The sequence below is a fragment of the Lygodium microphyllum genome, chromosome 3, assembly GCF_053477565.2.
Source record: "Lygodium microphyllum isolate KBCC chromosome 3, Lygodium_microphyllum_v1.1.10, whole genome shotgun sequence".
NCBI classification, from domain to species: domain Eukaryota; kingdom Viridiplantae; phylum Streptophyta; class Polypodiopsida; order Schizaeales; family Lygodiaceae; genus Lygodium; species Lygodium microphyllum.
In genome coordinates, this window is record NC_141137.1 from 37636996 (window position 1) to 37662797 (window position 25802).

At 42.1% G+C, this 25802-nt stretch overlaps 1 protein-coding gene and 1 pseudogene across 4 annotated transcripts in view; both read right to left on the reverse strand.

The window, feature by feature from the left end:
- The window catches only part of LOC148038240 (poly(ADP-ribose) glycohydrolase 1-like), a 165747-nt gene that overhangs the window by 97816 nt on the left and 42129 nt on the right, over window positions 1-25802 (reverse strand). For all 4 annotated transcript variants that reach the window (XM_087670260.1, XM_087670251.1, XM_087670235.1 and 1 more), the window contains one exon: window positions 10781-10899. In XM_087670260.1, the coding sequence (XP_087526386.1) occupies window positions 10781-10899 (119 nt within the window). The remainder of the gene's footprint in view (window positions 1-10780; window positions 10900-25802) is intronic.
- LOC148038241 (uncharacterized) lies at window positions 21750-22980 on the reverse strand (annotated as a pseudogene).

The following is a 25802-nucleotide window of genomic DNA, read 5'->3' on the forward strand; positions in this document are numbered from 1 at the left end:
CGATGTAATCATTGAGGGTGCACAAAAGCCACTAGTGTCCAAGGAGCCTTTGATTTCCCAAGAGAATGACAAGCATCATAGATGTAACATTGCTCATGGTGAGATTGATTGCTCAACAAAGCAAATGGCAAAATCATCTAACAGCCATGAGTAAATCTTCCAACGAGTACCAAGTCCACCTAGGAGTCCCAAATCTCCTACACCCTCTTTCCCTAAACGGACATAGGAAGCACAACAACAGTCGTCAACTGCAGCTGCTCAATCCCAATCTCTATCTCCATCTAAGCTTTCAAATGTCCACCCTTAGCTCTCAGCCTAAGAATATGTCTGTACAATCCATCGTGACTAGCTCAACTGATGCTTAATCTGCACAAGTGAATGCGCAAAGGGCAACAAAAGACACGGCCACTTCTGATCTGCTTAAGAACTTGACACCGTAGTCTACCAATAGTGGCCAATCCACTGAACTAGTTGCTACTACTTCCAAACAGGAATCACAGCAGTCACAACCTTTGGCCGTGACGATGCCTCTTGCCGAACGTATCCTTAGCAATTCACCTATGGAAGAGGTGTCGCAACCAACATCCTTGACACCTCCAACGGTGCCGAAGCACCTAAAGCCTAGGCTTGAGGAGAAATCCCTCGAAGATTTGGCCAAGGAGATAGCGCATCTGACCAATGCACCAGAGATGAAGTGCTTGATGATGAAGCTTGATCACAAGCTAACAACCATCACACGTGCATATGTCCATGTGGATATCGGAAGGCCAACACCAAAGCACACAAAGCTCATAGCCGAATCCCTGACTTGAGATGAGCAACAACATGTTTGCTCCCGCTAAGTAGTTGTCACTGAAGAACTCATAAAGGACATCCCAAAAGCCACAGGTAGAGAATTGCGCTTAATATCCTCACTCTATACTGCTCAATGTGCAATGTGTGACAAATAAGAAAAAAATCGAAGTAATCAAACAAAAAGAGAAAGGACAAGGTGACTTTGTGCAAAAGTAGTACTCCAATTAAAGTTTGGCAACCAAAATTGGCCACCGACTAATGACACTCGCTGAGCAAAGGAAGGCCCTTTGGACATCAATACATGATCCCACGTACGTTGCCCTAACCTGATTATGAGTGTTGACAACAGTCCATGAGGTCCAGCTTTCTACCACTGTCCAAAAACATTTCTTGTATGATAAACTACTTCTAGAAGAAGATCTACACGTGGCTAGCATGCTAGGAGGTAGGGAGCATGGTTCTTGATGTTAGTGCATATGTCTTTTGCCTCACTCAAGACCCTACAATCCTAGATCTCTATGCTTTCCATCAATATAACCCTGACTTTTTCAACCGGTTTTGTCCAAGCCGATATAACAAGAACCCTAAACCGTCTCTTGGTTCTACACTAGAGTCACCCAAACCTCCAGGGCAAGAGAAAAAAAGCTCTAAACACAACACCCACTTTGATAAGAAGCAATGGAGGCATGTTCCAATGGGTAAGAACAAGAGTCTAGAGCAAATGCCTAGCCAAGAGCAACTGCCAATGCAATTAGATGAGGAGCTAAACGGAGGGGAATTAGCTAAAGAGCTAGACTCTCCAAAAAGAGAGGCAGTTGTACCCTCACAACCTTGCAAGGTTGTTCAGCAAGCCGCATCTATGTCCCATGAGCACACACTAGAGATAGAGAATACTAAGGCCCAACCAAACACATCAACGGTTGGCCTAGTTCAGGGTCTCGAGTCTTCAAAGGATACACCTCCATTGCCCAAGAAAAAGAGGAGAAAACAACGAAAACAACGGTAGTTACAAGTGGTTGTAGATGCCAAGAGGATTGAGACCAAGAGTGCTGAAGAGAGGAGGAATAAAGCATCGAGTCCACCGACGAATGAACCCATTGCCATCTCTCCTAACAGCGGTAAAACCTCAGATACATCCATGTGTTTTGATAAGTCAAAGCAACCATTACCATCAAAGGTTACTTGCAACACTCAATCCACTGACAACAGAACTTGCATTGACCAATCAAGAGTGGACACAACACTATCACCACAAGTTGACAAAACTATATCATTCACATCCGAGGAGAGCCATGACACAATAACAACAAAGCCTCAGGAAAAACATGAAAACCCCCAGGACGTAAGCAGCCCTAGCATTGACAAATCTTACTCATCTTGGCTTGAGCCCCCAACTATGCTAAATCCTAGGGAAACTCCTAGAACCTTGCATGAGATAGCAATCGAGCAAGCCTTCATGGAACATAGGAGTGTCACAGAGTGCTTGACTGAGTTGGATGCTAAACTTAAATTATTCGCACTTGTCTACGTCCTTACAGACATGGACACATTCCCTAGGAAGCAGCTTGAGGAATACTTGCCATATCCACTATCCTAGGAAGAGCAAGAATATCTTAACAAGCACTATGACAAGCTTCTATATGAACACATGCAACTCATCTCTGACGGGGAGTCTGACGAACTATGCTTAACTGTGATATTCAACGATGTGCTTTGCCAACCAAATCTCTTAGAGATAGAGCAACTAAAGCGACAATTAGAGGGTCGAAGTTAATTTGAAAAATGTTGGTTTAAAAACCGTGCTACAATGGCTGAACTTGGAGCCCAGATTATGGCAGTCTCCCAGGAGCGACTGGCCAAATGGCGGTCTCAAAGAGACCCAACCTATGTGGAACCAACTTGTTTTAGAGTACTAACTGTTGTTCGGGGTACGGACTTAGCCAAAACTAGCCAAGAAAACTCTCTGATTGATAAAATTCTCACTGAGGAGGAGCTACATGTTGCGAGTAGACTCGGACAAGGTACCATGCTACTCAATATTGCAAAATATCTGTTGTTATTGAGTAGGCTGCCACAAGTACTGGATACGTGTGCCATACTCCAGTACAATTCTTCTACAATTGGTTTTTATCCTCACGAAGTGACATGGATTCATAAATGTGTATATAAATAAACAATGAGTTTTATGATTGTGTATAAATAATACCCAAAAAAAGTAAAGCTAGCACACACAAGCAATGATAATCAAGCACAGGTGATATGCATCGAAGTCAACACCATGGAATTCAAATAAGTGATGTCTCTTTGAGCTACACCTATCCATTATAATTAAAGCATATGACTTACATGTACTCTCATGAGTTGCCAAGTGAATGCAAGACGACACAGGTCTCTGTACGAAAGCGTTCAATGTCCAAGTCACCACAAGACCACCAACCCCACAAAGAGCCATTACAGAAAAAGCAACAGAAATACCAAGAACAAAGAGCCATGACGGAAGCCCCATTGCTAAAAGAGAAAATCACCCCTATAGATAAAGCACACATTGCATTTGAGCATGGCCCAAAGCATAGTCATTGGCCACTCTCTATTTCTGGGCCAAACTCTACATCAGGGCAAGATTAAAATGGTAAGCTCCCGTTCGCAGCGGAAGAGCAAGCAAAGTACAGCTTGATGGTAGAAACGAGGGGTTTCAGCCAGTTCACGTTCAAGCTCATCCTAAACCTAGAAGACACCATCATGGAGGAGCTAGCCATAAAACAACTCCTAGACCATTGCAGCCTGCAGAAGTATGTAGATAAGATCGGGCAAGTTGTCGATTACAGCAAGTACGCAGAATTTCTAAGAAGCTTCGATGCCGAAAGAAATTGTGGCATGGTGACAGTAAGAAGAGGAGAAGAAGCTCACCAAGTAAAGGTGGAGTGGATCCCTGCGATGGTGGAGAAGGCCTTGGGTTTAGCCAGCAGCAAGACAGAGAAACGCCCAAGGAGGGATGTGTATAACATGCTGGGGTGAGCCGTCACCAATCCGAGAACAAGAGGGAGACAAAGCCCACAAGGAACAATAGGACAACATGGAGAGAGTTACTAATAAAAAGGAGAATGACCAACCATCTCAACTGCAAGAGAGCAAGAGGAGAATCTGTAAGCAACAAGGCTAAAAACTTGTCAAGTCAAGCGGAAAGAAAAGATCACACTCTCAAAATCCCCATAAGAAGAACTCAATTTGCCTCCAAAGAAAATAGAGAGCTCCAAAGGGTGGAGGAGGAATCGAAGAGATTAAAAGAAGAGCGCAAGCAAACACCAGAAGAGGAGGAAGAACGACTAAGGAAAAAGGGAGAAGGAGATTGCTCTAATGAAAATGGAATCAAAGATTTGTCCTACAAGCTAGCACATCACTGCAACATGGACTCTATGCCATGACACCTACGTCTAACATTGGCTTAGGAGTGGAGGAGCAATGTGCACCCCTAATCTCAACTAGCTGAACCTCACAGGAACTCTCCTTGCTAGGGGTTTGGGGAGCCAAAACAGCAAATACAACCGCCTCAACAGAAGCCATTGGAGCTAGTCCACAAAGAAGGGTGTAACTCTAAATCAAATCGACGAAAGAAAGAACGAGTGCAAGAACCAAGCCCCCTCTGTGGCCACAACAAGTACAATCAAAAAAGAAAAGGGCTCCATACCAAGCCATGCATTCCTGGGTAAATCTCTTAGGCCCCCTTGGAATGTAACTAATGTAGAGCATCAAAATGATGTCTAGCATGCCCCCTCCCAATACCTCTTCAAAAGAGAGAGAGAGAGACAGAGAGAGAGTATATTAACGTCTCTAAAAGGCCAATGTGGCCTATGAGACCAAAGCAATACATAGAATGATAGTGTGTTTCTCATCTGGAACGAGAAAAGATGAAAAACATGCCTATAAGACTGAAAAAATGAAATAATGTCCTATAAAAGAGAAACATGTCAATGATCTAAAAGTGAAAGTAGAAAAAGGAAAACTCTCCATCAATGATATGTTTGTCCTCTAAAGGAGGTGTATCTTTGCATGGCTGAGGCGTCTTGGCATCTGTCTCCTGTGGCGCTCAATGATGGCTTCAATTTGTCTGTGGTGTGGATGTCTAGGCCTTCGTCCGGGTGGACGTGGGCGCCTAAACCGGCTAAGTGCCACTGCTCTATCCAAAGGGACATCTACAGAAGATGAGGTCCAATGATGATGTACTCTTGTAGGCTATGTGGCAGTAATAGTGGTATCTGCCATACTCTGTCGTGTATCAGTGAAAAAGTCACTGACTGCTCTCTGTCTATGTGAGCCGAGCTGTGGGGGCCTCCTACTCTGTAGAATTGTTGCTCTGCGCCTCTGGAGCTCCAAGAGAAAGAATCCCAAGCATCTCTGATCCTCAAACTGCATGATCCGTCTCAGGGGTCCAAAACCCTCTCGAAATAGACAGTGGTATCTACCTCGTATATCATAATATACAGTGCATCGGCAGATGTAGTGTTCCTCTGTCTCTGGCTCTCTGTCGCATAGTGGGCATATGCGTTCCTCTGTCTGTATACCCTCCCATCTGTCTGTCTCAATCCTCAGGTGGTGGGATGAGGTGCGGATCTGACCAATAACTGTGCATAGTCCATGAGCAGCTGTGTGTCCATGTAATTAGGTCGGGTGATGAAACCATCCTCAGATACCTGAAGGAAGTGGATCTGGTAGTGTGCCATCCTCGTGCCATGGGGGGAGGGAGGGAGGATCCAGGTCTTCTCCGTATCTAACTTCAGTATGTCTGCTCTAATCACATGGTTTAGCTCTGATCGGCTTAGGTCAAGTGTAGGGCAATCCAGGCTATAGTCAAAGGGGGATAGTCTATCAATCTCCAGCCCATGTAGACTCATCCATGTACTCATCTGAGCATACCAACAATGTCTGTCACCATCTACTACTAGTTGTCTAGAAGAGGCCAAGGCTAGCCGTGAGTATCTATCTTGGGGGAGCTCCCATAGTCTATGTATGAAAGTCACTACCTGGACCAAGGCCTCAGCCACCGTGGGTAATGCTCCCAACTCAGCTCTGATAATCTCATGTGGGGTCGAGCTCTTCGCTCGTATCATACGTGAGATCATCATGACCAGTGGTCTTTCCATATGCTCCCACCCGTCATAGTATTCCTTCTCTGGTCCATCCTCGTCTCCCAAAGGCTGTCTCCTCGTGTGAAAGAGACTCGGACCCCAAATAGCTGCCCCATATAGGAGTGTGGGTGTAACCAGGGTACCAAAAAGCCACAATTTGGTGCACGGCTCATGAAATTGTATGTGAGCACATTGCCTCTCCAATGCACCTAAGGCTGCATATGCTTTTGCCAAACGAGCCTCTGATGTCTCTCTCCAAGAGAACTGTGGTTCCTTCAATGTGACCCCCAAATAGACATACTGCCTAACCATCTCCACTGGCTCTCCATCAAAAGTAAACTGGTGCTCAGCTCTTGTCACCCAAGCAGCTGAGGTGTTAAATACCATAACTTTAGTTTTCCCAAGGTTCACCTTAAGATCTCTATCTCTGCAAAAGCCTGATAATGCATCCAAGTGTCTATTTAGTCCCTCATGTGAGTCAGATATAAGTACAATATCGTCGGCATAAAGCAGTAATGGTATCAGCACTCCAGCTAGGCTGGCTCCGGCTCCACCAGTTCTGTCCACATATTCTGAAATTTCATCTATGTACAACCCAAATAGTGTCGGTGAAAGTGGACAGCCTTGTTTCACCCCAATGGTGCTATTGACTGTATCTGAGATGCCCTCAGGTGTTCGTACTCTGCCCGTCACTGTCTCATACAAGGCATAGATACTCCACTGTATCTCTACAAGCACCTCAATGTTTTGCATTCTTCTCATGAGTCTAGCACATGGCACTGTGTCAAAGGAATTGCGAAAGTCCACAAAACAGCAGTAGATCTTTTTCTTGAATGCCTTGCCTTCTTCGATGATTGCCCTCAATGTAAAGATATGGTCTAGAGTTGTATATCCCCTCATGAAGCCAGCCTGGCCTTTTGATCTTAGGCCATGCATCTCGGCCCATTCACTCAATGCTTGTTCCACGATAGAGCCATATATTTTGGCCAGCATGTGTCCAATCATGATAGTTCGATAGTTACTAGGTAGCGCGGGGTCTCCACTCTTAAAGAGCGGCACAATAGTATGGTCTGACCAACAGGTTGGAAATCCCTCACAAACTGCCCTATTAAAGATGTGAGCCAGCGTTGGTGCCAAGATATCACAAGCATGCGCGAAGTGTTCAGCTACTAAACCATCATGATCTTGGGCTTTTCCATTTTTCAGTTTCCATATGGCATTCCTCACTTTTTTTTCTGTGAAAAATCTGCAATTTGCTGATCTTGAGGTTGATGCATAGGCTCTTGGCCAGGAACATCATAGAGTGTGCAAGCATATCCATGCCAATCATCCGGTCCAGTAATCTGTAGGGGTGGTTGGTTCTCATGCATCTTTTTCCATGCTCTCTTGCTGTCCTGTCCCAAGAACATGGAATACATTTCTATTTCTAGTCTGCTCACGTATTCCCACTTCTTTTTGCGTACCAATCATCTGAAGAGTGTTCAAGCATTCTTATGTGTACATATGCTAAGTGCCACCTCTCGCTGAAAATGTGCTCGTGTCTCTCTGCACTCATCATCATACCAGCCATTCTATGGGGCATTACCTCGTGGAGGTTTATCTGACAGTGTAGTGTGTGGGAAAGCGTAGGCTGCTGAAGTGTGTATTATCTCGGCCAACTGTCCTGTAAACTCATCCAGAGAGACTTGTGTGTCTAGCTCCCTCAATGCATCTCGCACAGTAGTGCTGTATATGTGTGAGGTCGCTTCCACAAAATCATAGCGTGGTAATTTTGGTATGTGTGGCTGTGCTTCGTGTATATGCCCATATTGCATTGTGAAAGCTAGAATAGCATGGTCTGCTGCTAATCCAATTGGTTTGTCTGAGATTTCAAAGCTTTTTATGTCAGGTAGCAAGTTGGGTGATCCAATCAAATAGTCCACTGTGCTTGACCCTTTCTTGTTATTCCAACATGTGAAACCATTAGATCTTGGCCACTGTGGCAGCCCGTTAAGGATGGCCAAACCATGTGCACTTCCCAATGCCAGTAGGTGTGTTCCATATTCTGTTATCTCTCTATCTTGGGCTGATCTAACTAATCCCACTTCATCTAATGCAATATCTCTGAACATCTCATCACTAGTGTCAAAGAAAGTAGATTGGTTGCTTCCTGTGCGTGCATTAAAGTCTCCTGCTAGTAGAACATCCCCAATTCTCATGAATCTCATTATGTCCTCATATAGTGGTGTATACGGGGATGTCTCTTTAGGGACAAACTTAGAGTATGCAGGGGGAAAGTAGCATATGGCAATATACATGTCTCGAGTTCTACTTGTACGTAACCTGATCCACATGTATCTTGCCTCTACATCTCTATGTACCACTTGGACTGTATCTCAGAGCTCTTCTCTAAATAGAATTACCACACCTCTTGATCCCCTCGTCCCTCTAGGCCGCCTAGGTTGAGGGCGATATACACTTTCCCATCTATATCCATATACATCAGATAGACAGCTATCTTTACATTGATGTGTCTCAGTATACATAGCAATGTCTATCCCTTTGAAAGTATCCTCAAAATAACCTGCATCTATCTTAAGGGAGCCATTGCAATTCCACAGTGTGAACTTCAAGGTCTCATAGGCCGCGCACCGTCATGCTGTCCTTTTCTCTGTGATGATGACTCTTCCATCTCTGTAGACAGCCCATTTACTTGCTTTCCGTGCCTCTAGAACACGTGGCATATTTTCCCTCCTGTGGGCTATCTGGGCTGGGGTGAGGTCTTCATCTAGTTAGATCTTTTCTCCTTTGAGAGCGATCCTCTTGGAGAGGAAGGCTCTCTTCTACACCCAGGAGTCCTCAGGCTAGGCATGTTTGGTGGCCTTGGTCAACCGGCTCCATGACTAACCCCCTAGCCCTTCCTGTCCCCCACTTCACCCTTAGGGCACATCAAGAGGTCCTCAGGTTAGGCATGTCTAGTAGCCTTGGTCAGTCGGCTCCGTACCTAACCCCCTAGCCCTTCCTGAACCCCCACTTCACATTTAGGGCACATTAAGGGCAGGACACACCTAGGGAGTTTTTGCTCACCTATGGTTACATTTGTCTCCCTAAGTGATACCCACAATACCTCCCCTATACACAAATTGGGTCCTCAAGTGTGGGACAACACCATAGGCTTCCCTGAGGTTCGACCCAACTCCCAATTTCACTAGCACCGGGACACCATGCGACACTGCATAGTGAGGTAGACACATCCCCAGGCAGTGCACTTCCTTTTTCTTTTTTCAGGTATACTCAACAATGGCAATCAACCACTGTCATTGATAGTCCCCCACTACCCGATCAAATCTAATCTCAGCCTCTACAATCTAATCTCGGCATCAATGAGCTCAATTATCCTACATCGTGTTAACAAAAGCACAAATAATATCTCAAGAAGCCTTCAAGTGTACATCTCCTCAACATCGACAATTTGTTCCACCCCATTGAACCCTCACTTCATCCACACATTGCTACAAGGAACCAGACCAACAGTCTTCTAACTATGTAATATCTAAGTATGCATGTGCACTCACATAATATCTGCACCACAATCTATACACAATTTGGGTCCTCAAGTATAGGACATTACTCTCCACTTTCCTAGTGTTCGGCCTGTCTCCCAAACTAATCCAACTACGTCTTGTGCACAATAAGAAGACTAGCACTACCCCCAAGGAGAGACCACATATGAGAGATTTTCAATTGCAAGTATTGAAGACTCCAGCAAAAGTATCATCAGCTCTTCATCAACACTCAACTTTGCATTCTTATCCTTTATCATCCTGCAAGCCCACCAAAGGATGTGAGGGAGTGAGTGCGTGAGGGTAAGGGACCGTGGTGGAGAAGCTCTCCATCTTTTCCTCTCTTCTTCTCTTCTCTTCTCTTCTCTTCTCTTCTCTTCTCTTCTCTTGCTCGTGGCAATGGAGCTTAGAGAGTGGAGCTTGAGGATCGAGCTTGCTTGAAGCTTGCACTTGGATTGTGGAGCTACCGGAGTGCTCGAGAGAGGAGGCAACTCGATCAGGTATGAAGGTACGCTCTCTACACTCTGAGATAGATAGCATGTCAGCTATGTGAGAGATAGCCATTAGTGCTCGGCTTGGAACGCTTAAAACAATAAGCAGTCTGTGGGTCTTGGCGGTTGATCGCCTCTACAAGAAGCAAAGAACCAAACATCAACAAGCAAGAGTGAAGTTGCTATAATACCTGGGGCTAAGACTCTATCCTAGACACTACAACAGGCATATTCCATCACTATGGAGCATAGTCTGTAAGAGAAGAAGAATCATTTCCACATTTGGGTTCCCTCAAATTTGGATTCACTGCTGTATGATTGATTGGCAACCACTTCACATGAAAATGAAGTGACTTAGCCATAAGCTTCCATATTATTCAAGGCACTTGAAAGAAATAGAATGAATCCATATGAGTATTATTAAAGGCACTTGGAAGAAATAGAATGAATCGATACAATTATTATTATAGGCACTTGGAAAAGGTGTCTACAAATATTCATACAAACCTTAGCATAAAGATAACAATATAGTAATTATTCTTGTTCAATAAACTTGAAAAGCATCCAGTGATTACTATTCTAACACCCTTGGCCAACTGTTAGCATCAAAAGTTAAACCAAAGGAGTTTCTCACTCTCCATAATCCTTTTTTTTTACCTCGTGCTATGGACTCATGAAAGGATTTCATTTTAATTTATCAATAATATTATCAGAAATTCGAATTTAAACTGCAACCTATAGAAACCATAACTTTTTTCTATCAAAACAAGAGGCAACACAGATGCCATACTTGCAACTCAAAAGAACAAAAACAATGTGTAATACGCACCCCTTATATGAGCTAAAACGTTCTGCACCAACAATTTCTATTGCTTCATTATCCTCCATTGCAGGCACAAAAAGCATACCTACTAATAACTCAGGTTTGATTACAAAAAGGATTTCCTCCTGCAAACATTAAAAAGATAGAATGTGGATACGTATTCAAACAACAACATATCAATACTATTAAAATGATAATTATTACAATGTCATAATCACCCCCTTTTTTTACTCTCTAAATCATCATTTGTCTAGACTATAGATAACACAAGGAATAACATACCCAGCTAGAAAGGGCCTAAGATATGTGAAGATATGCTAGGGTTTGCATTGAGAAAACACAAAATGTACGAACACAACTAAAATATAATAACACAATAATTGCAAACCCTAAACACAAAACGCAAAGCACAAAAACACAAACACAAACAGAGAAGAGAGAGAACTCTAAAATGAATGAATGAATGTTGTAAATGAAGAAAAGAATGTACAAGATGATCAAGGGAAAAGCTGTCCAACAGCCAATGGCTCTCATGGGAGTAGGCTATGGGAGATGTTGATGTGTGTCGTCCATCGGAGATGGATTCCAAGTGCAATAACCACCAATCGGAGCAGAGGCTAATGAAGGAAAGTGTTAAAAACACAAAAACAACCTGCTGAAGATGATGGCAGCTGATCCCTAGCAACAAGAGGAGGCTAGGCGATAGCATAGATCATGTAGTAGCAATTGGTGGGGGTTGGATAGCTCGTGGAAGAGGGCTGACGGGCCAAAACTTGCAAGACAAGGATGGGGCTGAATGATGAGCAGCCTATCTATTTATAGACATGGAAGGATCCTCTCAAATAAGGGTTGTGCATGTGGGACACAAACTCTTATAGGTTGTTGTATTAGTGGGAGATTGTTTTGCATTCTAGGAGCTTCCATGGGAGGCTCACAAATAGAGACTATAGGGGCTCAAGGGAGCTAGAGTTATGATTGAGGTTGTAACAAAGGAAGTTCCACTAGATTGGCCAACAAATACAAACACCTCTCAAACTTGAATCGGCCTATTCTCTATAGGGGACATTCTTCTAGCAGTATTTGTGACTAGTAGAGACTGGACATTTACTATTATGGTTGAGGAGAATGGTCATCTCCAACGAGAGAACCTTGACCAAATAGCATTGATTGGATGCTCCAAACAAAGGATTAGAGTAGTGGCTGACTTCAAGAGGAAGTGGAACATTAACCTAGTCCTTGCAACCTGTCTGGTTGATGGATGGAGATATTGGGCTTACCAAAGGAGACCTCTATGGAGATTACACTAGGATCCAAGAGAGTGGGTGTGGAGGGATCCGCTTCTTGATAGACCTTTCGATGTGCCCTTCTTTGGCTGCAATACTAGGTTGGGGAGGAGAATACATATGAGCAAGATCAGAGCACAGCCAACAACCTCCCCCCATTGGCACAAAGAGAGAATCACTTTTGAAGGAGGCTACATGACAACTTCAAACTTAGGAAGGTATCTCTCTTCCTACAACTTTTAGCTGACAAGAGCCTAGTAGTTGGCATATGGCTTGGATATGGGAGAGACCTGGTAGCATGCATGAGATGCGGCGAGCCAATGGAGACACAAAGACATTGCCTATGGGACTATCCTAGAGCCCATGAGGTTTGGAGGAGAGCCCTTAGGATGGTATTTCACAGCACTACAAAGACCATGGTGGCTACCTCGAAGGTTGTAGCATGGATCACAAATAGAGGCCCAGCATGTGGCTATGAGGATGTTCAAGGGAGCTACTATTTTCTCATCATTGGACAGCATCTAAGCAAGATTCTCACTTCAAATTACTCACATTCAAAGTGGACCTAAGGACACTACCACAAATGGGAGTCGATTGCCAGAATCATAGCTTGGTATATTTGGATTGCAAGATGTAGCCATGCTACTGACCTTTTGGATGTATCCATAGTAGACTCTATCAAGGATCTAGATAGAAATCATTCACACTCTCCGCAAGAGATGGGAGAGGATACAAGGAAGCTCTAAGAGGATGAGGAAGAGAAGAGAAAGGCATTTCTGCATACATGGGATTTAGGCCCTTTCTTCCATATTGTCTCTCATATGGTTTGGTATTACAACCCACTAGATTGATTGTTGACACAACCATTGTATTTGTGATATACTTAGCTACTCTCACAGAGTTTCTTGTACATTGTATTTTACCTCAAATTATTCACTGAGATGTTATTAATGGAAATTTCTTTTCTTGGAAAGATAAAAAAAGAGATTGATACGTCGAGTGCGATCTCGCACTACATAGCAGTCAATGAGTTGACTGCAACACTGAGATGTGAGGGGAAAATGCTATAATTGAGAGTGGAACTCAAAAAGCAACCCTTGTAAAAGCTCAACATTGGTTGTGGCATTATGGGCTCTCCATTGACGGGCGTGATCAAGGTGAGCCAGTTACCGACTAGATTCCAAAGGCCTTGAGATTTAAGCACTTGTTGCATGAGGTTCAACCAAGTGGTCAAATTTGATCCGTTAAAACAAGTCTTATATGTGAAGCCATTCTTGTCCATAGCAACAAGAGTGGTAGTGCTATAGGATGGGGAAAGGTGGGTAGGGTGGGTACATAGGGTGGGGGAGTAGAGTGCAGTTGGGAAGTAATCCCAGAGTGCCCACCATGTATGCATGAAGTGTGCACAATGGATACAAAAGTACGAATGGACTGACTAGGCATGGGTATGGTGACTGCATGAGTAGCCCATGGAGGGGAGGATAGGGACACATGGGATAAAGGATGGAAATCCTTGCGTGGGAGTGACCTGTGGAGTTGGTGAAGGCCTTCAATGATGAAGAAGTCTGATAAGACATAGTAGGATCCCAAGAACAAGGAGTCTAAGGCATTGTGAAATGGCTACATGTCAAGTGTGTATCTCACACAAAACCAAGCCTCTACAATACACAAGATACACTTTAAAAGAGCACAGACTCTAATACCATGTGAAGATATGCTAGGGTTTGCACTAAGAAAACACAGAATATATGAACACGATTAAAACACAATAACTCAAATAGTAACACAATAAACACAAACCCTAAATGCAAAACACAAAACACAAAATGCAAAAACACAAACACAAACAAAGAAGACAGAGAGCTCTCAAGTAAATGAATAAATGTTGTAAATGAGGGAAAAAATGTACAAGAAGCTCAAGGGCAAAGCTGTCCAACAGCCAATGGCTCTCGTGGGAGTGAGATGAGGGAGATATCGATGTGTGTCATCCACCCAAGTCAGATCCCAAGTGCAATAACCACCAATCGAAGCAAAGGCTAATGAAGAGAAGTGTTGAAAGCACAAAAAAAACTTGCTAAAGATAATGGCAGCTAATCATCAGCAACAATAGGAGGCTAGGCGACAACATAGACCTCATAGCAGCAACTGTTGGGGGATGGACAGCCAATGGAAGAGGCCTGATGGCTGAAACCTGCAAGACAAGGATGGGGCTGAACGGTGGGCATCCTGTCTATTTATAAACATGGAAGGATCCTCCCAAATTAGGGTTTAGCATGTGGGACACATAAACTCTCTAGAACCGCTTCCATTTAATGAAACTTTTGGTAATTTACTATTTTGGGGCTATTTTAAATAGCTAATCAAAGGGTAAAGAATTTTTAGCTCAACAATATATAATTTGGTATAACTGGCAGCTAGCTAACATCTTACGTTATCTTGGGCATCAATCCAAGGCTTGGATGATTCTCTTGAACCTAAAGCATAACATGTGATAGATAGCAACTCAAGATAGTTATTTGTCTAGAGTCTAGCCATGATTGGGAATAATATGTCAACTTGAAACACCCTCAGGTGTGTGAAAAAAATTTAAGTTTACTTTGGGCAAAATCAATAAAGAAAGGTGTGTACGATTCCAAAACCCAGACCATAGATCAATTGTATTTTGTTATGGCAGACGATGCGTCATTCAGGTCTTGACCTCTTAACATTCTGTACAGATGATGTTGGCATGTCATCCAATTATTCCACAAAGTTTTGGGAAGCTGCTTTGAGCTGCCCAATATCACTCAAATAGAGACACCATTAATAGGTGACAGCATAAACAGTGAAAAGCACTACCTAATTAACAAGCAGGGTGCTTGCAAACGCCCTAAAGATAAACTTCCTAAAATGAAGCCAAGCACCAAGGGAACCGAAGGCCAACCTGAAATAGTCTGGCCTTGTGGGATCCAATTGCAGCCTAGATTAAGGCTTCATATTTGAGGAAGCCAACTGATTGATCCAGCTGAATTTAAAAGATGTAAGTGGCAGCAATGCACTCCACAGCATCAATTGGGTAATCCTCTAAAATAAGTGTTGTATCATCAGCGCACTGCATTACCATCACTTTTCAATCTAGGCTTGAAAGCCCATTCAACTTTGGCCTAAAAGTGAAGTTTAGCCTCTATAGAGAAAAGGTACAAGCAGATTTTTGGCACAGCATGATACCAAACAGTTTAGTATGCACCTTAGTGATAATCATCAGTAAGGTCAATCCAACTACAAAATGTGTATGGATCAATAGCTTCATAGCTATCTGCTCAAGGGAGCTCTCTATTGCAAGGCCAGTAGAATAAGCATTTTAATAATGCCAAACCGTATGGGATATCCCAAGATGAAAGAATGTACATTCTCAAGTATGTAAGAGGCGGTCAGATTACTCACAAACACATTGGACTCGAGGAGACTATCTTGTGCTAGACATGGGCAGGTCCATTAGTGATTTAGGTTCTATGAGTTAAAAACAAAAGTAATTAATGTGTACATTTGTAGCCACATTAATTAATTTAATTTGAATAATGCTTAATGCTTAGTGAAAGTTTTTGTTTAATATTTTAAATCTAGGTGTGGTCCAAAGTTTTGGGCCGGGACACTTAAATTCCATGCATTCATGGTTGAATCATTTAATTTTAGTATTGGACTAGATCATTCTAGTCAAAAGCTAACAAAACACAAGAAAAGCGAGAGAAATGCACAAAAGATGTGAAAACACAACTTTTCTCCATCAAGAGGCCTATACCCAGGCAGATCATGGCTGTCGGGGGACATCCTCACCTGCCATCGCTAATTGTGAAGTTTCTACTACTGATAGTGCTATTTCCTCAGCTGCAAAAGCTATTTCAAAACAAGGTGGAAATGTCTTGAGCCTGACAAAGCTGTTCCAAAGTAGGCTGAGCTGTTCTAAGCGATGAATTTTTGGGCAGAACTGGATTTGGTGAACTGTGATTTTCACTGTTTAGAGTAGGGTGAAAGCTGATTTGAGCATGGCCATGTTGTTCCAAGCTGCCAATGTTGTTCTGAGATTGCCTGAGTGGTCTCAGAGCTATTTTGTGCTTACCTACTGGAGTTTGAGGCATTTTGGAAGGATCGATCATGACAAATTTTGCTGGATACGGTTTTTTTGGCAAGATTCGATCTCGGGCAAATTGTGTTAGCAAAGATGTGGATTGTGACCAACCTTGCCCCCATCCACATCCATTCATCTTTCCTTTCCCCCACCTTCTGCATCCTCTATTCCATGGATGGCCATCATGACAACCCCCCCACAGTGCAAGTGCCAATCTTCACCAACCTCCCAAAGAAACACAAGATGGGTGGCTCACATTGGGCTAATTGCTCTTATAAGATTAAGTGCAACCTCCACACATTTGGTTTCTGAGACCTTGTCACCATCCCTACTCCTCGTCCCATTGTGGACCCACACATTGGTTCTGCAACAGATTCGGTAGCCTTGTAGGACCAGCTCAATTCTATACGCCATTCCTTCCCTTTCATGAGCTTCCATGATTCTGTGCTTGTCCACGTACACGACATTCACAAGGCCTCTGAGATCTCGACCCAACTATCTTCACTCTATGAGATCAAGACCTTTACCCATAAGAAAGCCCTCTAGATGAAGTATATGACAATCTCTTGTTGCAAATTTCCCAACCATGCAACAGATTCAGTAGCCTTGTAGGACCAGCTCAATTCTATAGGCCACTCCTTCCCTTTCATGAGCTTCCATGATTCTGTGCTTGTCCATGTACACCACATTCACAAGGCCTCTAAGATCTCGACCCAACTATCTTCACTCTATGAGATCAAGACCTTTACCCATAAGAAAGCCCTCTAGATGAAGTATGTGAATCTCTTGTTGCGAATTTCCCAACCATGAAAGACCGCATCACTAAGATGGATGAGATATGGGATGGGCTGGAGCCTTGCATTCCTTGGAAAGCAGGTAGCTTCACATGTCACGAGGACATGAAATTTTATTGCTTTTCTTAGCATTTGATTAAAATTTAATCAAATGTGCTAATGTAACTTACACATATGAGGTGCAAGTTAATTATTTCATAGTGTGGGACTTAGAATCCAGAAATATCAATTGATGCCAAAGGTAAAAGTTGTAATAGGTTATGTTCGACAAGTACTAGGTGGTACCCAATGTCAAATTTTGGCCTAGACCAATTTATTGGCCACTAATGACAGTAGTGACATTAGAGAGTAGGCATTAACTAATTAATTAATGCTTGTTAAGGGTCAATAACTGCTCGAGGATACTTGGAAGACAAATTGGCCTAGCCAATTTAATTATTGGCTCATGGAATTATTTGTCTGAGCACTAGAATAATTATTAAATTAATTTTTAAAATTAATCTTTTGATAATTAATTTAATAAGCTAGTTAATGCCAATTGGTAAAACTTGCCCATGCAAGTGGAAAAAATGATTTTGGGGGCTGGTAGAAGTCTATTCCAGTCATTGTGAGAAGAAGAGGCTGTTAGAGAGCAAGGAGATGTTGCTAATGTAATTTGCATCTACCAAGGACCATTCCTATAGCAGGTGACAGAGTTTAGAGACTTCCAAGAGCACATTACAGCGACCCAAGGTCCTTCCGGTGGAGCTCACAACATATAAGAGGGGGCAACAATCTTTTGGATAGTCCTGAGCTATAGGTGATAGCTTTCATGGCTATTTGAGTAAGACAGCAGCAGTCTTTCAACATTTCTTACTATGAAACTTTGAAATTTCTTTCTCTATAGCATTCTCTCTCATCCCCTAGCAATCTCTCAAGTTATCTCAACAGAATTCAGTCATTTGGGTCATCATAGGTGGAAACATTGATAAATCTCTACTGCAAACCCTATTTTGCAACAGAAATTAGGATTTAACAGCCACCTTGGAATACGTGCCCAAAATTGAGTGGCTAGGACTTGAATTCCAACAGAGCTGAAATTGAGGAATTTCAAGGAGATTCAAAAGGTTAGCTAGCCAATACCAAATTTGGGGTTGAATTTGTCTTTCAAGGAGCAGGGTGAAAGCAAAATCCCTAAGCAAACCAAAGGGAAAATTGGTTTGGAGGCTTGCTAGTCAATTTTGATAGCAAGATGCAATCTCATGTGTACTCTATCCATTTGTAATAAAAGTTAAAGAAAAACCTCAAGGGGTGCCAATTTTGGGGCCAATACGTTGTCCATTGTCCAAGATTATTAAAATGGTAATATTTGCATTTTCAATTTATGTGAATTAATTACTTGTTGTAATTAGTATTAAATCAAGTTAGTACCACCTATCCGAGGAGGAAGGCTGGTTCCAAGGTTCCATTGCCAGGATACCATCAATTCCCTCGCATTAGTGGGCGCGAGACACTTGATTGGAAGTCAAAAGCTTTGCTCTAGTGCTGAAATTGTGTTCAACAGAGAACTTACAACAAGAATGTCTTTAGATAGTGAGATGGGATCAAGCAAGGATGATGCCTCTCAATCTGAAAATTCACAAAGTTTTGGGGAAAATGCAATGCTTAATCTTGGACAAGGCACGCAGTATGGGCAGCAAGCTGAGAATGAGGGGATTGGACAAGAGATGGATCTTTCTAGGGCTTTTGAAGCTAATGACCAGCAAGAGAAAGAGGAATTTCATGACAAATTTAAAGATCAGCCAAAAACAACAACTAAAATGTTATGCAATTGGGAAATGATCCTCAATTCATGTGCTTTTTGTATCCCTTAAAAGCGGACAACAAAGTCAAGAAGAGAAAATCATGTTCATGAGATTTCGGATAGCAAGATGTACCAAAGGAAGAGCCAATACAATAGCATGATGTTCCAAATGTGAGTAGTGAGCATAAGCAATGAATGCAAGTGGGGCAATTGATGTATATGCAAGGCCAACTTGGAAGTACCAATCCAATGCTTTTTGGACATCAAGGCATGCATGCAATGATGGGGCAGCCATGGTACTTTGGTAATGGTACTAGTTTCCATGCTACGGTGGGTCAAGGACTACATATGAGGATATATAACATAACTCCTTATGGTATGCAGCAACCAATGCATGATGTGCAAGGCCCAATGTATCCAGGTATGGCTAGTAATATGCATAACCCCATATATAGCAATGTTGGCATGATGTTGGGGCACCAAGTGACAAGTTTAGCAATGCACATATGCACCCCACTATGTTTGGGACTTCTGGTATCAATGCTAGTCAAGCAAATGCTCTATATAGTGCTAGTCATGAGAAAAAATGCAACTAGTAATATCTACATGAGAAAAATGTAGTCAGTAATGCATGCAATGTATGGAAAAATGTATCTTGATATGACTGGTAGTATGCAAATTTCCATGCACAATCACATTGCAATGGTTCAAAGTGTGCAAATATGAATGTAGTCTAATGCATTTGTACTTCTAGCATGTTAGATATACATGAGGGGCTAGTCAACTGGATGAAATGTTGCATATTAGTTAAGTTGCAATTGCAACAATGTGAATGTACAAAGGATCTCCATGCTCCAAAGAGACAAAGGCCTAGAACCTAGTGGAGATTTTGAGGCAAGTGAAGTTACAAGTGTACTTCTTGGTAAAGCTTCAACACTGTTTCACCTATGAAAGCATGTAATTGCATGGAGGAGGGTAACCTAGTAGATCATCCTCAGTGATGCACTTTACCTTGATGTGTTTCAGTTAGAGCTAATTTTGAATCAAGCTCTTTCAAGTTCAACAGAGCATAGAAGGTCCAAAGTATTGCCTCATGCTCAAGGAAAAGATTACATCTCCACTTCCCTAATGCTGGACAATTCAGTTATATAGTGGATCTTAGATGTACTTGGTTTGCATCCAAGGTATTGTATGTTGATAGTATTTCGGCCATTGGGATCATTATTCAATGTACTAGCCATTGTCAATTGGTATGCAAATGTATATGGTTTGCGCCTAGGCTTTGAAACTATACATTTGCAAGGTTGTTGATATGTATGGAATACATGGAATGTACATTTGGATGTGATATACTTTTGCAAGGCATGTATGGGATACATGGATGGTATGCAATGTACATTTGTAACTAATGCAAAAGAAATACAATTGCATAAGTTACATGCGATTTGCAACTAACGTATACTTTACGAGACTATCATGTGGTACATCATTGCTATGAAGTGTTGTTTATGCACAATTCATGCATTACAATGCCTTGGTAGTCAGAATAGTGTTGGGTTTTGCCATGTGTATACATCCCTTATGGTTCTAACAATGGTTATGATTCATGTATGTGGATCATAACTGGTTTAAGTGATTGGAGCTTCACATACAGAGGGCATGAACATGGTTAAGCAATAGGTGCACATATTTAACTACGATACTAGCATATATTTCTTGTAGTGGCAATGGGTGCTTTGGCACGTTGCAGTGCAATCGAGAACAATTGCAAGGATTACAAGAGGGCTATTGTCACGAGGACATGAGATTTTATTGCTTTTCTTAATATTTGATTAAAAGTTAATCAAATCTATTGATGTGACTTGCACATGTGAGGTGAAAGTTAATTATTTCACAATGTGGAACCCAAGACCCCAAAATATTAGTTGACGCCAAAGGCAAAAAATGTAATAAGTTATGTTTGACAAGTATTAGGTAATACCCGGTGTTAGATTTAGGCCTAGACTAAATTATTGGCCACTAATGTCAATGGTGACATTAGAGACTAGGCATTAATTAATTAACTAATGCCAGTCTAAGGATCAATAACTACTTAGGAATACTTGGAAAGACAAATTGGCCTAGCCAATTTAATTATTGGCTAGTGGAATTATTTTTCTAGACACTAAAATAATTATTAAATTAATTTTTCTAATTAATCTTTTAAAAATTAATTTAATAAGTTGGATAATGCTAAAAGATGGGATTAAAAGATTGCCACTTGACAAAACTTATCCATGTAAGTGGAAAAAACGTTTTTGGGGTTGCTAGTGGAAGTCTATTCCAACCTTTGTGAGAGAGAAAATGAGGCTATTAGAGAGGAAGGAGATGCTACTAATGTGATTTGCAGTCCCTAGAGATCATTTCTATAGCAAGTGACAACAGTTTGGAGCCTTCCAAGAGTAGGTGATAATACCCCAAGGTCCTTTTCGTGCAAGTAACAGCATACAAGGGGAGATAGTGGTCCTTTTGGTAGTCCTAAGCTATAGATGATAGCTTCCATAATTGTTTGAGTGGAGCAATAGTAGTTTTTTAGCATTTCTCACAATGAAACTTTGAAATTTCTCTCTCTACAACATTCTCTCCCATCCCCTAGCCATCTCTCAAGTTATCTCAGCAGAATCCAGCCATTTGAGTCATCAAAGGTGGAGATATTAGTAAATCTCTGCTGTAAACCCTAATTTACAGCAGAAATTAGGGTTTGGCAGTCACCTCAAGATACGTATTTTGAATTGAGGATCTAGGACTTGAATTTCAACGGAGCTAAAATTGAAGAATTTCAAGGAGATTCAAGAGGACACCCAAGCAATACCAGATTTGGGGCTGAAGCAGGGTGAAGGCCAATCCCTGAGCAAACCAAGGGGCAAATTGGTTTGGAGGCTTGCTAGTCAATTTTCACAACAAGAGGCACTTGGATTAGCAAAGGAGGTCAAAGGATCTCAATTATACTCCATCCATAGTTTTTCCATACGTGAATCAAACGTCAAACGCAAACGCGTATGAAAGTATGAAACGAGTATGATTCAGACCCTAGACCTGAATCATACGTGACCCTAATTTTTTAACATATTCTTAACAAAATATGAGAAAAATACACAACTTTAAGATATGATAAACATGATAAACATGTGCTAATTTCAAAATAAAAGAACAATGCACAACTCTTGAACTTTGAAGACTGAGACTCGAGAGTTTGAGTCAATATAGAAGGATTCATGATTCATCATTCAACTTTCAAGGAATTGACATGATACATGATACATCTGTCATCAAGATTCAAGCCAAGTTGCCCAATGCCAACTGCATAGTAGACTAAAAACTGAAAGGGAACAACCAAAAGCAAAACTGAAAACTGCATGATAGAGTCACATCATATATCATGATTCATGATTCATCTGTCATCAACTAATCTACTCATCATCTTCATCATTCTCAAGAGTGCAGTCCTCCTCCTCCTCCTCCTCATCATCATCATCATCATCATCCTCCTCCCTCTGATGTGGACCAAGAGAACTCGAGCCAGGAGCATCACTAGTGCTTGCTTCCCTCTGTGGCACTGGCAATGAGGCTAGGATGTCCTCTTCCTCTCATATCTGCTGCAATGCAAGCAATCTATCATCATCCTTCTCCTTGTTAAGCATGTCCAATATAACCTCAATCTTTTCATAGCCTAACTCCTTAATTTTATTAATAAGACGAAGGTTTCTATGAATATATACAAGCTGCTCAGTACGTTTTGGAAGCAATTTATTCCTTCTCTTTGTTTGAATCAGTGAAAATGTGCTCCAATTTCTCTCACAAGGAGAGGCACAAGATCCTTGTGAGAGTATTCTTAAAGCCAATTGCTGCAATCTAGGTACGCATGGGCCAAATGTCTCCCACCATTTCACACCCTGATGCATTCTTTTCTCATCTCTTGCAAGTGGCCGAGAAAATGCACCCGATTCCGACTTATACATGTCAAGTTCATCACATAGAACACCCTGCATATCCACATCATATTTTGTGTACCTCTCTATCACTCTCATCCATCCTTCATGCACCTCCTTATCACTATCAAGATTCTTGGCTCTCCAAACAGGATGCAAAACAAAGGCTGCAGCATGTAAGGGTGAGTGCATCATATCCCATCTGTCAACACAAAGGCCTTTGATTTCTTGTATCCTAGACTCAGTCACTCCTTCCATGGAATCCATTTTCTCTATCATTCGATCTGTCATCTCATACAAAAGCCCCATCGTGGCCCCTTCTCTATCAGGCTAAAAGCTAAGAGAGAAAGAGAGAGAAAGAGAGAGAGAGATCTTACCTGATGATCAAAAAGTTTGGGGCAGCAGTATTTCTAAGTAGAGAGCTGTGTTTTCCACAGTTTGTGGAGTTCCTCAGGCTGAGTTCAGTCGTTTTCAATCACGATTCCTCAGGACTGTGTGTTTTAGACTGCCTGGATCCAGGGAAAGAGTCGGCAGATAAAGGCGACCACATTCTATATGCTTTTGTGTAAAGTCGTCAACATTTTTTAATTTAAAAAAACGTCAAGTCTGATATGGGGTTTTCAGACGTCTGTTTTTCAAACGTTTACAGACGTCTGAAATTCATTTCAAACACGTCTGAAAACAACTATGACTCCAAAAAAGTTAAAGAAATACTGCAAGGGGGACCGCCAATTTTGGGGCCAACAAGCTGTCCGTTATCCAAGATTAAAGTGGTAACATTTACATTTTCAATTTATGTGAATTAATTACTTGTTGTAATTAGTGTTAAATGTCAAAGTGCAACAATGTGGAAGCGAATGACCAAGACAAAGAGTGAAGAGAGAGAGAGAGAGAGAGAGAGAGAGACAATGAAATGCAGAAAATCTGCAATGAAGAATGTTATATAAGGATGAAGAATTATACACGGGTGCAAAGAGAATATATGTGTATGTCTCCACCTCAAAGATCTCAAACTCTGTCAGCCCCAAGGGCAATCTCCACAGTCTACAACCTAAAATTTGTGAAACACAACTAGCTGAGGCTGCTGAAAACTGAGCCTGTAAATAGGCTGAGAAAATGCCATAAAGAATGCAGGTCGGCTGCAATTAATGCAGCCAACTGCTGGCCGATTGGTGCAGTCCGACTACATGCCACATGGCACCTGCAGCTGGCCAACTGCCTACCACATGGTGCATGCGACTACCTACCACGTTGCACCCTGCCTGTCCGGGAGATGTTACTATCTAACACCCCCTCTCAGATCCTAGACATAGCAAAAGGCTAAGGGATCTGGAGTGTTGTTGAAGTAAAGCCAAGGGAAGTGCCTTGGTAAACAAGTTTGCAAGATTGTCCTCTGTCTTACAATAGACCAGGGAAATAATCTCATCCAGAATCTTCTCCCGAATGAAATGGTATTGGATCTTAATATGCTTTGTCCGAGCATGAAACACAAGATTCCTGGCCAAGGCAATGCAACTCTCATTGTCACATTGTAGAACAGTAGGCCTTGTTTGCAGGTAGCCAAGCTCCTCAAGAAGCCTGCAAAACCACATTGTCTCACATGTAGTAGAAGACACCGCCCGATACTCCACCTTAGTCAAAAGCAAGGGCAACCGCAGGTTCCTTCTTGCTACTCCATGAAACAACACCAGCACCCAAGGTAAAACAATAACCTGTGGTGAACCTCCGATGATCCACATCGCTAGCCCAATTTGAATCACACCAACCTGTAAGGAGCAAGTCCGAAGTATCTATACCACCAAGATAATAGATCCCAAAATCGGAAGTCCCCCATAGGAAACGCAAAACCCTTTGAGCAGCCTGCTAGTGCACCATCTTGGGTTTACTCATAAACCTAACTAGCACACCTATAGCATAACATAAATCAACACCGGTATTAAGAAGCCAAATCAAGAAACCAACCAACTACCTATAACGGGTAGCATCCGCCAAGGGAGAATCGGAATGAGCTATAGCCTTCCAATTCGAGTCCATAGGAGTCGTAAGAGGCTTGCATCCCTCCATCTCACATGCAACCAAGAGATCTTATACATACCGCTACTGGGAAATAAAGATCCCCCTCGGAATCCGATAGATCTCATGACCTAGAAAGAAGTGAAGAAGTCCCATGTCCATCATCTCAAACTTCTCATGAAGTGCTACCTGTCTACTTGACCATTTGAGTATGGTTACCTATCACAATCAAGTAGTCCACATAAAGGACAAACAACACACGACCTCCACCTAAGGTGTATACATACAACTGGGGGTCGGCTTTGGAATGTTGATACCCTAATTTCACTTGGAGAAACGAGTCAATCTTCTCATTTCAAGTATGGGGAGCCTGCTTAAGGCCATAGAGAGCCTTCCACAACCTATACATCTTACCATTAAAAGAACCGAAGCCTGGAGGCTGCTCAACATAGATCTCCTTCTTGAACTCTCCATTATTCAAAAAGGCAGACTTCACATCCAGCTAATAAACCGGCCATCTCCTGTGGCTAGCCAAGGCAAGAACTGCACAAATAGTGGCCATCCGATCTATAGGGGCATAAGTATCATGGAAATCAATGCTTGGGCGCCGTACAAAACCTTTAGCAACAAGGCAAGCCTTGTGCTTGTCCAATGTGCCATCACTGCGGTACTTGGTCTTAAAGACCTATTTGACTCCAATGATCTTCTTATGCAAATAGTCCCAAATAGTCTTTGATGTATATCATATGAAAACTTCATCTTACAATCTTTGATGTATCCCGAACTATCACTCATACTCCCAAATAGTCTTTAAGACATAATCAAGTTTATTTTTTGTGCCAAACACTGATCATGATATACAAATGAAATCATAGAATTTCTATATAATCTGTAAGTTTTACTAAATGGACACGCTATGTCACGACATCCACCCCCTCCAAACCTGCATGTCCTCCGGTGGGCCACGGCTACCCATCATCATCTCCAAACTCAACTATCTGCTCAAAGTCATCATCTTCTGCTTCAAGTTCATCATCTTCTTCTTCTACAATACCTTCTTTATCTACCCTCTCATCTTGCCC